General features: G+C 38.5%; 1 protein-coding gene across 2 annotated transcripts; it reads right to left on the reverse strand.

Moving 5' to 3' along the window:
* Positions 1–1,187: 1,187 nt before the first annotated feature.
* On the reverse strand, positions 1,188–13,794 carry LOC131134944 (acetylcholinesterase-like). Of its 2 annotated transcripts, XM_058080671.1 has the most exons (10): positions 13,571–13,792; positions 11,642–11,947; positions 10,139–10,367; positions 9,070–9,202; positions 8,850–9,001; positions 8,282–8,468; positions 7,261–7,571; positions 5,281–5,490; positions 3,362–3,519; positions 1,188–2,008 (listed from the first exon to the last, which is right to left on the reverse strand). In XM_058080671.1, the coding sequence occupies exons 2-10, from the start codon at positions 11,937–11,939 to the stop codon at positions 1,914–1,916; spliced, it is 1,773 nt and encodes a 590-aa protein (XP_057936654.1). In that variant the 5' UTR covers positions 11,940–11,947; positions 13,571–13,792; the 3' UTR covers positions 1,188–1,913. The 2 variants fall into 2 exon arrangements, with proteins under 2 accessions (XP_057936654.1, XP_057936655.1); XM_058080672.1 differs by lacking the exons at positions 8,850–9,001; positions 9,070–9,202 and having other exon boundaries at positions 13,571–13,794.
* Positions 13,795–16,878: the final 3,084 nt, after the last annotated feature.

A 16,878-nucleotide genomic window follows, 5' to 3' on the forward strand; every position in this document is an offset into this window, starting at 1 on the left:
TTCTTAAGTCCTTAAATGCAAACTCAGTAACATGACACAAAATCATGACATTAGTGAAACCTGCTAAAAACACAATGTCTTTAACATTCTTAAATACGAGACAATGTTTTTTGTTTTTTTCACTGACATTTATTGAACATGTACCACTTTATGTATGCCCGGGGGTTTGTAATTCTGATTTCAGGAGACATGCCGTGGGAGGTGTCATCTTTAATTAACTTTTCACTGTCATAAACATTAATCACCACTCACTCCCTGACATCCGTCCCTCAGTGCTGACAAATTGGTGATTTTGTCACAAGATCTGGTGTCTCTCCAGACCTCCTTGACGGCTTAAAATTATGAAAAAAAAAAGACAAAAATAAGTTCAAGAGAAAAACAACTTCAGATGCTTAGATCTGGGTCTTTGTCATCAAATGTACTGCTGGTGAATTTTAGATTTAGATATAATTTAATTTAGATAGAACTCCCTCACTATATAGCATTTAAAAAAATATTTCATGAATGATTTCTAAATCATTGAACCATGTTTTGTGGTTAACTGTGGCCTGTTATTAGTCAAAGACAACTTATATGCGGTGTTTTGGTCACTAGCCCTCAGTGATGTTATGAGACATCATGTTAGATGACATTACCTTTCACACTGCATGGAGACTGGTTCCCCTCTCATTCCGTGTGGAACTGGTATGTTTTTGGCTACTTTGTCCTTCTTCACCACTGTGTTTAAAACACTTTCTTAAGTTTAGAATAAGTAAATTGGAGAGGCTAAGAAGTTAAGTTGCTAGCTTATGGTAGGGGAAGCCATCTGTTTTATCCATGTATTCATCCCATACCCTGAGCAATGTGATGGAAACCATCATTTTAAAAAGATTAATTGTCGTTTATTATCAACTTCTATAAAGTTGGGTTCGGCAGTTATCCGCAAGTCCTCGTGAGCACTTGGGAGTGTGACCATGGGTGCCGTGGGTGGAATACACTAAAACGGACCATTTTCGCGGGAAGCATGGAATACAAAGAAATAGAGCTGGGGTAGGTGCTGATTCTGGAAGATCTAGAAAGCTTTACGTATCCAAAGGGCCGAAGGGCCTGCAGAATTCTACTTTGCAGAAGTTCACTTATTGCTGTCAGGTCTTAAACCAATCAAGCCTGATAAAAAGGGACGGCCAGCAAATGATAACCATCAAATATGATTGTTGAATAATATTTTATTAAACAATATTTCAACAAATCAGTGAAATTATAATACAGTAAAAGCGAGTAATGTTTGCTTCAGTGCATTCAGAAAAAAAATAAGGATCTTTTTATTCCCTTTTTATGTATATAATAATTTAAATATCAGATAGAAACAGGCATTCAGACCATATGTGTGACAATGTGGAAATGCATTTCAGCCAATTTAAAATCATAACCTCATATAATAAAACTGTAGTAGTAGCATGTTTTAGTTTTGGTTATAATAAAAAAATGTGAAAAATCTCTCACAAAAATATCACTCCAAGCTACAGCTATATATTTTTTTTAAAAACACAATGTCCCAGAAAACAGTGTGTAGTTCTTGAGAGGTGTCTGTGTGACCGTATGATCCAACTGGCATATTGTTCAGATGTTCCTCACAACAGTCAAAGGCAGTTTGAAAAATATTAATTGAAATTTATTCAAAAGATGCCAAAGTGCTATAGTTGTAATTTGAACCAAATTTCATTGGTTTTATTCTGCTCCTCCACCCATGCATGGATGGAAACTAAAACTTGAGTTGAGAAGCTGTGCTGTAACAGCCAATCCACACAGGTGTAAAAATATTATTGCTTTTTTAGCGGCATATAGCAACGGCCAGTGTCACACCATTGCAGTTTTTTGTTAGGGTGGGACTCACCTTACTTCACCACTGTACGGGTGATGACAGACCCTACCCCCTACACAAACATAAACCTGATAAACAATAAAACCAGAAGCAATTTACAATGATAGTGGAGTGTAATCCCATTTGCAGCCCCACACACCAGCTCATCTGTGGACAGAAACAAACACATCTACTTACTAAATGGTCATTAAATACCGGTTAAAAGTTTGGACGTGCTTGCTCATGCTTTTCAATCAAAAGCTACTGTATGTCCAATCCCTTTGCTATTTTTTGTTATTTTTCGTTGTATGATATGAGACAACCCCGAACGTAATAACTGCCCGCAAACATAATAAACCACAAACGTAATGCAAATCTGCAGCTTTGAATGTAATAATCCCGCAAATCTAATAAATTTCCCACAAACGTAATAAAATTTGCCTACTGCAATCGTAATACTGAATTTCCTGCAAATATAATAACTATTACATTTGCAGGAAATTATTACATTTTGTTTAAGATATGCCTTAAGATATGCCTTTATTCGTCCCTCAGTGGGGAAATTTGTATTGTTTGTGGGCGTACATGTGAGTTTTAGTTACAGTATATTATTGTATGTGTGATTTTGTGTGTATATGGGAAAGAAATAATCAAAATAAATAAATAAATAAAATAAATAATAAAATATAATAATAGTAATAATAATTTTATTAAAATAATTGCAATTATTACAATTATGTTATCTTTTTTTATTTAAAATAAATTATAATTTAATAATTAAAGATCCCTTTAATGTATTCAAATGATACCTTTGAATAATATTTTTTCCACAAAAATAAGGAAAAAAAGAATTATCTTGTTAAAATTCTGAAAATGACATCTACACCTTCTCCCTCATTAAAAGAAGAAAGAACAAACAACAACAACAACCACAAAGATCATTATTTTGTCTCATATTACATTTGTGGGAAGTTATTACCTTTACGTTATTACGTTTGCGGGTGTAACAATGATAGACTATACATTCAATGACTGCTGACATTAAAGCTAAACTTTGACAAATTGCGACTCTGGGTGTCTTACAATAGTCTACTATTCGACGATTCGATTAGAGGAGTCTCTTTCGAGTAACAATCTTGAAGTGGAATCATAAAAATGTTTTGTGATCAGGGTTGTACCATTTTGTTTTTTACCATTTTTATTAATAATTTATTTTTTTATTAATAATTTATGTATACCTTTGTATTTTTTAAAAAAATAGCCTATTATGATTTAAAAAAACAACCCAATTTTCGTTAATGAAGAAGTAACACAAATTTCACACCAACAGCTGATTGATATAATTTAACCAGAATTCGATTAGGACGTTTCCTACTGCCCCAGATGTTGATGCCAATGTTTTTTTGACCTAGCACTAATTACAAAACCCAGCGGTTACTTGCTTTTGTAGACCCCACACCAGGCAACTCTAAGACTATCTGTGGTTAGGTGAATGGAGGATTCACAGAAAGCATGACTTACTTGAAATCTTCTGTATACGTGGTATCAGTTTATTCCAGAAGTAACACTCTTTGGCTCTCATCATCCTTCTTGTTTCAGGAAGGTTAGAATTCAGCGTGACATATTCCTGGTGCTCAGCGGTGAACAAAGGCCATGTGGCCCCATCAATTCCTGGATTGCTGAACAAAGCAGACAAAGATTTGACACCCCAAAAATCCCAAGGAGTCAGTACACTGCAGTATATGCAGTTGTGAGACACGGGCACTCTTAGTATTGAGTATGCAATTTAGAAAACAACACCTTAAATTACAAATTAAGATGTGTGTGACCCTGAGCAACAAACAAGGAGGGGAGAGACAAAAATACAAACACTTTTTGCTCATATTTTTTTTTATGATCAGAACTCAAACATCTAACATTTATTCTACGTCCACAAAAGGCCTATTCTGTTAAATATTCTTCACAGTCTGTGTTTGCACTTGTCTTTTGCCAAGATAATCCATCCGCCTCACAGTTGTTACCTATCAAGATGCTGATTAGACAGCATGATTATTGCACAGGTGGTTGGCCACAATAAAATGCAACTCCAAAATGTGTAGTTTTATCACACAGTAAATTGCCACAGATGTCACAACAGAATTGTTGGGGAGTGTACAATAGGCATGCTGACTACATAGTGTGCACCCCGTCTATTAAATTTGAATTCAGATCATCTTCATGGGCGTTTCACAATGTGGCAGTAGTCATCCCCCGTTTAATGTGGATGATTGATAAATTGAATATTTTCGAAGTTTGAACAAAAAAACTGTTTTTAATCATCTATATAAGTTATTAGACACATGATTAAAGATTACTAGAGCCATCTGTATATGAAATAACACCCCTATGGGCACCTTAGGAGGACTTTACAGGTGAAATAAGTGAATCCCAATACGTGCATTGTTAGCTGTGTATCACACGGGCTGTTTTTCACTCTTTAGAACACACCGAAAAGACAAAGATGTTCATTTCTCTCATACTGGCAACTAGCAACAAGTGCAGTTTTCCTTTAACGCTAATAGGAGTGTTCAATTCCAAGTGCCAATTAACATAGCATGCATGTTTTTGGAATGTGTGAGGAAGCCGAAGTACCCGGTGAAAACCTATACATGCACGGGGAGTACATGCAAACTACACACAGAGATGGCCGAGGGTGGAGGGAGGCACACCTTTATGCTGTGTAATCAGAATCATGATATGCACACCTTTGAGGTGGATAGATTATCTTGGTAATGGAGAAGTGCACACTAACAGATTTACACAGATTTGTACAAAAATATTTGACAGGAAGGCCTTTTCGGACATTGACAAAGTTTTCCCTCATGAAAGAAACACAAATATTGTGTCTATATTTTTGTTGAGTGTAGTTGACAATACAGCACAAACCCAGTCAGCGTAAACTCCTCCGAGCATATGTTTTGGTTTGAAAAATTTTCTACAAAAATTTAGCTTCAGTTTGTTTTGTCCTACAAAATTGTTTATGCAACAAATTGTTGTATTTCACACTTTGGCACATGTCTCTGCAGAGCTCCGCGTATGACAGCTGTGCAGTGTTGTATGTAAAATAATCTCAACTTACAAAATCCATGCAGCCACGTCATTTGTCTACTATGCTAACAGTTATGGCTGACTGCATTGTTTGTTTATTCAGCCATCTTAAATCACATGCCTAAGACTAAATCTGGCGATACTTCATATTTCACTCAGGCCTCCTGTATGGCACAACCTCAAATGAGAATATTGGGCCAAAACCTTCCCAAGAAGTTGAAGAACAATATTGAATTCAACCAAAAAAATAGATTTGGTTTCAGGATTTGGTTGGATTTGGTTTAATATAACCATCTGGAATGCATTAATGATGCTAACCAGGGTTCCACTGTACTTTATTTGATGACACATACCCTGTCCTTGCAAAGTTGGCCCAGTGTTTCAGGAATCTCTTGGTCATGTTCACTTCAGTCCTTGTGTATCCCAATTTTGTATCGAGTGGCATTCCAAAGATGAATTCTATCTCAAAGCCATGCATCGCGCCCATCCATTCAGGCCAAGGATTTATGGAGGACCGGTGGTCAAAAAAATAGAGGAGGGTTTTACCACCATATTGTGAGTACCTGTTGGGGGTGGAGACACAGAATCACTGCACTTGCACAAACAAATACATTGGTATGAAAAAGTTTGGCGCCCCAATCATTTTCAAGATTTTCCTTTAAAAATATTGCTTGTTTTTAAGGCGTTGAATGGGCTGGCCCCCAAATACATCTCAGACCTCATCAAAAATTTACTCTCCAGCGCGGTCACTTAGGTCCGAGGGCTAGCTCCAACTTGTGGTGCCCAAGACGAGACTTAAGACCAGGGGAGACCGAGCCTTTTCTGTGGTTGGCCCCAAGCTATGGAACTCTCTCCCCTCCCAAGTAAAAAAAGGCCCCCAACATCGAAAGTTTTAAGTCTCGTCTTAAAACCCACTTTTATTCTCTGGCTTTTAACTTTTTACTTTGTTCTTTGTTTTATTTTAATTGGTTTTATTTTTTATACTGTTACTGCTTTGCTTCTTGTTTTTAATATTTTAATATCTATTTTACTATTTTATTTCTTATTTGATTTTTTACTTTTGGATTAAATTCAATTTGTACATTTATTTATTGTATTTTATTTTTACTTTTTATTTTACTAGTCTGTGCAGCACTTTGGAAACTCTGTTTATAAATTGCGCTATATAAAGTGGATTGGATTGGATTGAAAAATGACTGGTTGTTGGAATCAGAAATTTCAGTTAAATACATCATATAGCAGACGGACATAGTGATAGATGAGAAGTGAAATTAAGTTTATAGGATTTACAGAAAGTGTGCAATAATTATTTAAACAAAAGTAGGCAGGTGCCTAAATTTGGGCACCATTGCTGTTTTATTGATTTGAATACATTTAGCACGAGTTAATGGAACACAACATTAGTTTGGTAAGCTACTGACCCTTGGCCTATATATATATATAAGTGAAGCCACAATGAGAGTATTAAGGGTATTTAAGGTGGCCGATTGCAAGTTGTTCTCCACTTTTCATCCTCTCTGAAGAGAATCACCATGGTAGCCTCAAAACAATTGTCAAATGACCCGAGACCAAAGATTGTTCAACATCATGGTTTAAGGGCAGGAATCTAACACTCGGTCAGAGATTTCAGCTGTCAGGTTCCACTCTGAGGAGCATAGTGAGGAAATTGAAAACCACAGGCACAGTCCTAGTTAAGGCCAGGAATGGCCGGCCAAGAAAAATCTCAGAATCTCGAAGGATGGTGAGAAGTCAAACTCAACTCACTGATCACCTCCAAAGACCTACAACCTGATCTTGGTGTAGATGGTGTCACTGTGCATCGTTCAACTATTCAGCTATTTTCGGAGAGTCATGTGGAAGAAGCCTTTTCTGCCACAAATGGAGTCTGAGGTATGCTAAAGCACATTTGGACAAGCTATCGGTTGTTGTTTGAAAAGTCCAGAAAAGTTTGCCAGAGACAACCCGAGGGCTCCAGCGATCTGTGATGTCATCATGAAAATGATGGTGCTGGATGATCAGTCATTTACCATTGTAAAACTGCAAGATAGCGATTTAGTTGGCTAGTAAACTCATTGTAGCCACGGTTTGTACTTCTGAGCCGCTGCTACTTTACTAGTCATTACTAGTCGTAATATCATGATATTTGGTAAGGACAAATATACAGGTACGGTTTATCAACATAATTTGAGCTGTTCTCCAAGTGTGCATCATTAATATTTAGACATATACTGTACTTGCTGTGTTTACAATAGCATAAGCCAAATTACACACAAATTACACAAAATCACTAAAACGTCAACATCAATAAAATTCAGTGACTTGCATTTACTTACCTTTGTGCAAACTCCAGTACAGGACAAACAAAAAGTTGGTCTCCAACCAGACTTCCAAAAGAGTCACGGTTTTTCATCCTGTTATTTTGATCGGTCCAATCTGTGTACTGGAAAATTGCTGCTTCTTTTGCAACAGAGCCAAAGTCTGCCATTGCAATCTTCACTCCTTCCATGAACTCCTTCCTGGTGATGAGACTCTCACCAGTAATGTGATATCCAGGCATTCCGTATGCTAAAAAGTAAGTCCCTTCATCCTTGTTTAATCCAATCAACAATTCTTTCTTCGTGAGGTCATTACTTTGCAACAACACCTGCCAAGAAATTAAAAAGAAAAATGTGACTTTTTCCAAACATATCTGTTGTATTCTGCTTATCCAGTTCACAAGTTCACCCTTGTGATGGACAACATCCATCAGTAACTATATATTTACGCACGCACACATTTTTCACGCCATTGTCTTTTGTCTAAATGTTTCATTATTTTTAATATTAAAGAAAAATGTTGCCACCCAATAGGAGGGGATTGGAGAATTTAAAAGGCAGCATTCTTAGGCATGATGTCAGTCTTGCACAGCAGGTACCATGGTTGGTGACTTTTTGAATTATTGAATTGCCTATTTGGAATAGTGAACTGTGAACCTGCATACAATATATGATAATTTGGAATGCATTACTGTAATAAGGTCAAAACTGGTCGGCTGATAACTTTGAACATATAGCAATGAGGATATTTTTCCTACTGAAAAACAAAAGTGGTTGTTTGTGGTTTATGTCTTTTCTGTTCTCTGCCAAAGATCAGTCATGCAGAGCGCTACTCCACTCTGTATGACTATTAAGTACATTAATGAGTGTTTACTGGATGTAGCTCCAACAACTTTAATGTATTAAATCTATTTTTCCCTGGTGATGCATTCAGTACATAGTGTATATGCCAGTTTAATTACATTTTGTACTTATTTTATGAGCTTATAACATTATAAACAACCACAGTCACTTTTCACTGAATCCTAGCCACACCTACTTCAGGTTCATCTGGTAGGAAGTTGCCATCAACAAGAGGGAGAAAGGGATTGGTTAATACAGATGGCTGTTTGAGAACTTCATATTGCTTTGAGGTTATAGTCCCTGGATCAGACTTCTGCAGACACATGTCCAGATGGGTTGGGGAAGATGTGGGGCACCCCAGTAATGTTGCCAGCATCATGGACCTGGATGGCAAAGCAATTATATAATGAGAAATTATTGATAATATCACCAGGACGCTACACTTTATTGCTGTCATGAGGTAAGAACATCTAAACTGGAGATTTGCATGATAATGTTCTGAAAAATAATTGTCGATTAATTGCTTCTTGAAGCCATTGAAGCGATTATGCATTAAAAGCTTGCAACCCACATGGGGGCTGTTGACTCGGTCTCAACTAGTTTGGGGTCCAAAATAAGAACATGATTTCAGTTATGACAAGTTAAAAAAAAGTAATTGGAGTAATGCTGGTATACTTTACTTTAAAAGTAAACTCAGTAAATACCATAAATAACTAAAGCACCCTACGCTTAAACTACGATGCATGAACTAACAAACACACTACCTTTCATTGGCGACTGTCTTGCTAACTATCGCCCAGGGTGCATTTGGGGAACCACTCTGCATGACAGCCCTTTGAAAAAGACCACGACTGCCCGGGGAGAGGAGGTGGAAGCCTACAGATGCTGACCCAGCGCTCTCCCCAAAAATCGTGACCTGGAAAGAACAGCAAATCACTTAACTTAACTCAACTTAACTGCATAAAAAGCTTCAAAATGCCTCACCTTTGAAGGATCACCTCCAAAAGCTACAATATTATTAACTACCCACTGGAGGGCTAAGCGCTGGTCCAACAGACCTGCATTACCCCGGATGTTGTTGTTGTCAGGCAAAGCCAAGAAACCAAGTGCACCAACTCTGTTATAGATGATAATACAAATTAATGGAAGCGGAAAATCAATTCTCACACACATTCAAAGTAATATTTTTAGTAGGCCCTTCTGAAAGAAGGAACATTCTAAGTGGTCCATTAACTTCCCTGCATCAGTACTACTGTATATGTTAATCATACTATATGCGTACTATATGTTCCCACCTGGTTGGAAGCACAGAATGGTCTATAATAGGTGATGCATTTATGCAAAGGACAAAAGCGAAGAACCAAGCACAGCGTGATTAAGTAGCTTTCATCATTCATCAACATTCATCTTTACATATATCTGTGGAAATGTAACCATGTGATATTCCTTAACAGAACATAATAAGTATGTCTGAAACACATAAACGCACGGCGGTTGAGTGGTTAGCGCGCAGACCTCACAGCTAGGAGACCAGGGTTCAGTTCCACCATCTCTGTGTGGCGTTTGCATGTTCTCCCTGTGCATGAGTTTTCTCCACATTCCAAAAACAAGCTAGGTTAATTGGCGACTAGGCGATAGGTATGAATGTGAGTGTGAATGGTTGTTTGTCTATATGTGCCCTTTGATTGGCTGGCGACCAGTCCAGGGTGTACCCCGCCTCTCGCCCGAAGACAGCTGGTATAGGCTCCAGCACCCCCCGTGACGCTCGTGAGGAAAAGCGGTAGAAAATGAATGAATGAATGAAACATAAACCATACCATGCTATACCATACATGACGATATGTACATATACCAACAATACCAACATACAATATACCATACAAATATTTTTTGTATAAACTTTTGAATTTAACTCCATTTAAGTAACCATCATCCATCCTTAAAAAATATAACAATGCAAAAATGTTTTGAGTCATGGGTCATTCAGTAAATTCAGAAACTCGTCCCATACAAAACATGAAACATTCAGCATTATCGAACGAACAAATCTCACCTGTAATTCATTGACACCACAACCACACCTTCAGCTTTACTCAGGTAGCGGCCATCATACATGTCCAGAGAGGATGTTCCCGAGCTAAACCCACCACCATAGATCCAGACAAGGACGGGGGCCAGTGATGAGCTCTTACTGGTTTTGTTGAAGGTGGTCCACACATTAAGGTACAGGCAGTCCTCACTCATTTCAGTGTTTGGGTTCCACATCTCTGAACCTCTGAAACCTGTAAAGAAAGTTCTGAGATGAAGGAAAGTGACTGAGATGCTGCAGCAGTTGGTAAAATAAAGTCAACTTCAGTTAGTCATAAATTCTCATTTTATGACCTGCTATTATAAAAAAAAAAACTGGAATGAGTAGGTTCTACCATGAGAATATCTATTTATGTTTGCAAAACTATATTTGGTGCCAGTTTGGGATATTTTCAGTGTATGTGTGCATATGCCCGGTGCTATCTGGTTTCCAAACAACCACTCCTGACAGGTGGTTGTGTTTATAAATAGCAACGTATCCATGACCCAGGCCAGTTCCAGCTATAGTAGGAGGTATGCCCTGTTTAACTCTGCCCACATGTACTGTACTGGCAGATACAAAAACATATGAAAAACAATATTGTTTCAAGTTAGATTCTGAATTTCTGCTGTCATAAATCAATCAGTACCTTGCTGAGTGCCAGTGATGTATAATATGAGTTTTATTCTAGCAAGGTTTTCTTGTCGTTGGTGTTTTTATCTCTTTATTTGATTCTTAGTCTACAAATCCAGGAATGTTATTGGTTTTAGGCAGGGGTGTCAAACTTTATCTCACAGGGGGACAAAACTCAAAGTCTACTTCAGGTTGTGGGTCAAACTGGACAATAGTCCCAATCCACATGGACATTTTTTTTACATAGGAGGCAAGCAAATGTCAACGTTTTCTGTCCATTGCCTGCATGCAAATGTCTCCCTTTCAGTAGTTTGCTGATATAAATAAGTGATTGTTCACTAAAATGACTGTTCATGGACATGCACTTCCCAGCATGCTTTGCTGTGTTTAAAATTGTCACTTTTGATTGTCTGATCCTTTTTACAGGGTTTAGGTACTGACAGGGTGTAATCGTGTTTTTAGTCATGTACAGTTACATTTTGTACAGCCTTATTAGAAAGGTTGTGAATTTTGTGCTGTATAAAATATATATTTCAAATCAAAATGCCAGAGCAGTTTATACTGGAATAATTTCTTATTTGCACAGATTGCACTTTGTCTGTGAGGCGGGCTAACTCAGTGCTATTTTCTTAACAGTTCTGCAGGCCGGATAAAATTGCATCGCTGGCCGGATTTAGGACCCCCCCCCCCCCCCCCCCCCCCCCAGGCTAAAAAATTTGACACATGTGAATTAATAGGTTGCTTTAAAACACCAGAGGAAGCCACTGAACATACATACAAGTTGATATACGTAGAGATATGTAAACTTGAGGGAAATTAAGGTTACCAGTGAGAACTCATGCCATGATGTTATACCTGGGAAGACTTCATCTGGGACCTGGAAGCAGGAATTTGCATATTTTGTTGTGTCTTTCACACCATCCCATCTTTCTGCAGGCTCTGGAGCTCGGAATCTCAGTTTGCCCAGTGGTGGTTTTCCATAAGGAATTCCAAGATAGGCTCCAACATCACCACCGAGCACTGAAAGGCGCTTCCCTTGGATTTTTCCGTTGCTGGTATTGACTATAAGGTCATCTTGCATGGAGAGCGACAATGGCAGGGTAGTGAATGCCAGGAGAAGAACACAGGACGTATATGCATAGCGTTTTGCCATTGCAAATCCTGGAGAAACATATATAGTATGTAAATAACAACTTAGTGTGAAACTAAAAAATATTTGTATGCTTGTTTTATGATAGGTGGTCTAAAACATGTGTTAAGCACTGCATGCATTACATCATCTTGACAGCATGTTACAACAATTTAAATGTAAAAGCATAGCTTAGCATAGCATAGCGCACAGGTCACACAGCTAGGAGACCCGAGTTCAATTCCACCCTCGGGCATCTCTGTGTGGATTTTGCATGTTACCCCTGGTTTTCTCCGGGTACTCCAGTTTCCTCCCACATTCCAAAAACATGCTAGGTTAATTGGCGACTCCAAATTGTCCATAGGTATGAATGTGAGTGTGAATGGTTGTTTGTCTATATGTGCCCTGCGATTGGCTGGCCACCAGTCCAGGGTGTACCCCGCCTCTCGCCCAAAGACAGCTGCGGCCCTCGTGCGGACAAGCAGTAGAAATGAATGAATGAATGGATGAGTACATCAATGCAGCGGAACCTTGAAAGATGTGCAACGAGTAAGATTCCTTTTATAATCACAGAAAACTGACCTCTTATTCAGCAAGCGCAGAATATTTCAAGCATCATGAGTCATGCACACATTTTTTGTGTGTTTTTGTTCTACGGTGATTCACTTGTGAAATGAAGTGTTCAGTGTGTTCACACCTGAATATTATATACCGTATACAATATATATATGGAGTCGCCAATTAACCTAGCATGTTTTTGTATATATAAGGGTGCTGAATTTAGCTTTACACTTTGAGGTGACTGTTTAACATAAATGTCTTGTGTTGTTTTTAATGTCTAACTTTTTATACCTGACTGCTGTACCCCGCCTCGCTTTCACTCATATTTTAACTGTGTATAAACGAATGAATGTTGTATTTGAACGTATCTTTTACACTGTTTACTTGTTTTTACTCAACTCCATTTTTCTGTAAAGTGTCTTTGAGTATTTTTGAAAAGCGCTATACAAATAAACTGTATTATTATTATAATTATTATTATTATTATTATTATTATTATTATTATTATTATTATTATTATTATTATTATTATTATTATTAAAAATGTCACTTAAAATTGCCTGTACAGTTAATAAAGCTTTTATGGGGGTGACAGTTTGACTCTGGAACGGATATGTTTCCCCATTATTGTCCATGGGGGAATGGTTTCAACATTTTGTCTGACAGGATCCAGTGCACTCCAATTTCAGACACCATAATTGGACACTAAAGTATGAGACTTTTTGTGCAACAAGTATTGGTCTTTAGAGAGAAATTCAACACAATTCGCAAGGAACTAGAAATTAACAATTAATCAGGAAAGACCATCAAAAGAAAAATGTGTTCCATGGAACTTGTAAGAAACTATTTTTTGTAGAGCTTCGACATACAGAAATGTTAAACAGTGATGGTAACGGACCACGTTACACTTTAGTTATACTAACCCATTCGCTAATAAAGCGGGCAGTGCAGACGAGTCGCAAATATACAGCGCATATTCCGCACAGCAATGACGCACGTCACGTTCGTTCGAACCATTAGAGTGGATTAGTGTGAATAGAACCGGTGCGTTGATTTAATTAGCCAGTAATCTCATTTCTTCAATGACTCCTTACCTTGTCAGTTGCAGTGTGAGTGTGCGTGGAATGGATGAGTGCGCACAATGTGTTCAGGACATGAAGAAGGCGTGGAATAATTGTGTCCATGTCCCGCGTCTGTGGGCTGCTCCCCTCCGCCCCGAGTCATACCGGAGCTGCTCAAATCAGCGGCGTTACTACTGCAGGATTATAACAATAAACTGTAGCCATAAAGCAACGGTAAGTTTAAAAAAAGTGCTTGGTAGCTCCACCTGGACCACTCCTCCTCCTGCACTGACGTGCACCTGAGCGAGTGGGGAGGAATGTAGTTCAATCTAGGCAAGATTTCAGTCATATTTATAGTACAGGAGAACCTTTGTTAGCGTCCGCCACAGTTAGTGTGTTTTTTTGGTTAATGTATCAAATGTACACAAAATGTTGCCTACACTTTGCTGTCCGTGTGTTGTTAACATTATTAATAGTGAATCTGACTTTCTAGTATATAAAATTCTGGCAGTTATAGGTTATACTACTAACATTATTGAATTCAAGAAATAACTCAAGGCAAAACAGGAAGGTTGTGTCCGTGTTGATCTCGCTGTCGGATTGTGTTTTAGTCATGTCAAGAATCATGTCTTAAATTAAAATACTCATTCATTCATTAATTTTCTACCTCACAAGGGTCGCGGGGGTGCTGGAGCCTATCCCAGCTGTCTTCGGGCGAGACGCGGGGTACACCCTGGACTGGTGGCCAGCCAATCACAGGGCACATATAGACAAACAACCATTCACACTCACATTCATACCTGTGGACAATTTGGAGTCCCCAATTAACCTAGCATGTTTTTGGAATGTGGGAGGAAACCGGAGTGCCCAGAGAAAAACCCACGCATGCACAGGGAGAACATGCGAACTCCACACAGAGATGGCCGAGGGTGGAATTGAACCCTGGTCTCCTAACTGTGAGGTCTGTGCGCTAACCACTCGACCGCCGTGCCGCCCAATTAAAATACTGCGCTTTTTTTTTTTTACCCATCATCCACAATCCTTATGTCAGACATGAACACATCTGTCTTTCTCTTTTCTGTGCATTCTAAAGATATAAAAACAGATAAAAACACGCAGCTAAGAATGCATTTAATGGGAAACACTTATTCCGCCTATAAAGTCTTTTGAAAAAAAAATCCAAAAAGCAGCAACAGTGCTGCATTTACAATACATATGGTGTGACGTGCATATTAATTATTATTACTATTATTATTAGTAACATAATTATGTATGTTGATCAAACAACACTACTGGTGTATTGACACCTTGCCACACCACACCGGTGAGCGACTAGCGCTTCACCACACATTCGCTGAATGCTGAATGCGTGTCAGCACTGCCTCAAGCCGCCATGAAAAGGTAACGCTACATATTGTAGCTGCCGCTACTGCTGCTAGTGTTTGTGAGTTTGGAAAAGTTAATGTTAAATTTAAACATGCCAGGTACCCTCTCATCATTGTCGGAGTCTCGTTATCAGGTGGCTGTTCAGCAATGATGCAGATTTTCGGACAACAGTTAAAGAAGATACCTTAGCCCAAGCATGAAATCCAAAGAAATACAGTTGAATAGGTGCAGATTCTAGAAGAACTAGAAAGCTTACTGTAGTGGTTATTGTGTGAAGCTGCTGTAAACTGCAATGTTTGTATCTAGTTTGTTCCCTGTGCAGTTATAATAGCCTCCACTCTTCTGAGAAGACGTTCTTTCTTTCAAGATGTTGGAAGTATGTCTGTGGGAGTGTTTGTCCATTCATTCATTATTAGGTTAGAGGTCATTTATTCAAAACACATACTCCTTGCATCCCCAAACTAATTTGCGTGCAATCAGTATTTTTTATCGGACGCACATGCTATGTACACTACACTTTTTTTAAACAAAGATATTACTGTTACTGTTTCTTGTTAGTGTTGCATATTTATCCTATTTCCTCATGCATGGAATACATGTTCTTCACAGTCGTGTTTGGAGAAATCAACTTGCCTTCCAAAACAAGCTTTATTTTGTAAAGGAATCCATGCTTCTTGATGACTTTTCAACATGGAAATATTTAACTGGAATCCCTAAGCAGTGATGTATTTTTCTGTCCCCTTGCCAATCTTCCATCTGTGTTGCCGTATTTCAACACAGCAGCCCGGGAGACAGGAGGCTGTGGGTGGGTGCGGTGCTCCGTTGGGGACATCAAACTCAGCAGCTGAGCTGGCTTGTTGCACGAGCACATGTTGGAAGAGGAATATAAATAGAGAAAGTCATACATGTAGTTGCACGCTGTCCTCAATTTAGAGGTTCAGTGGAGATAGTTGTTTGAGAGGAGGCACTTCTTTCAGTGTCTTATTCTAGAATTACCAATGAGGTTTCAGAATTGGAATGTATAGTAGATGCCTCAAACAAACCTAAAATAATAATTCCAGTCATTTTTTCCAGTGTGCTGCAATTTCCAGTATCTAAGCCCGGTACTTTTTTTCTTGAAGAGAACCTATTATGCTCATTTTTCGGCCCGTTGTATTGACTTGTACTCCTTTTAACATACAACTATAATGGTTGGAACTCGAATCTGATGCGGAAGTAAAGACTCGTGTGGAGTTTCTCAAGAAAAGAGGTTTCTTCAGGACATAGCTCAATGGTAATTAGCTTTGGGATTTTTTCTACACAATCGGTAACATGTAATGTTTTTTTGAGGGACTACCAGTCCTTTAAAAAACTGGTGTAAAGCCAATGATTGTGGTGGGAAATGGCAATTAGCAACCCGTGCACGGACGTCTTCGTGCTGATTCATCGCAGGAACACCCTGCAAACTGAGCCAAGACACATGTACGCATTTGCACTCACATTCATCCTCATTCAATGCATTTTTCGCTATACCACCCCCGCCCGGTGAGGGCATGACGGGAGCCACAGCTTGCACTGAAATTAGCTGCCGGTAGCTGTGGCTGGCTGGTTGGCTTCTGGTCGCGCTGGTAACCTTTCCCTTTCATGGCGTCTTGTGTTCATGTTGTGTAAACAATGTGTTTACTTGTGCAAATGTATGCCGAAGTTAACATCCCCACACTGTGCTTCTTCATTTTCCCTGTTTAGTTTGGAATTGCATTAAATATTCCAGTTATAAATCCTACTCAGTGGAAATACACTCATCAAGGTTGGATCTGGAATCATTTAACCACCATAAATGAGGGATTACTGCATTGAGTATGGCATAGCTGCCATGTTGTCAGTTTATGTTTTTTCTAATTTCCTACTAAATTAGTATGAGAGTACACTATTAGTTGCTCTTTAAGTCAAGGAGACTTCAGAAATAATCAACCCTC

The sequence above is a fragment of the Doryrhamphus excisus genome, chromosome 8 (genome assembly GCF_030265055.1).
Source record: "Doryrhamphus excisus isolate RoL2022-K1 chromosome 8, RoL_Dexc_1.0, whole genome shotgun sequence".
In the NCBI taxonomy this organism is placed as follows: Eukaryota; Metazoa; Chordata; class Actinopteri; order Syngnathiformes; family Syngnathidae; genus Doryrhamphus; species Doryrhamphus excisus.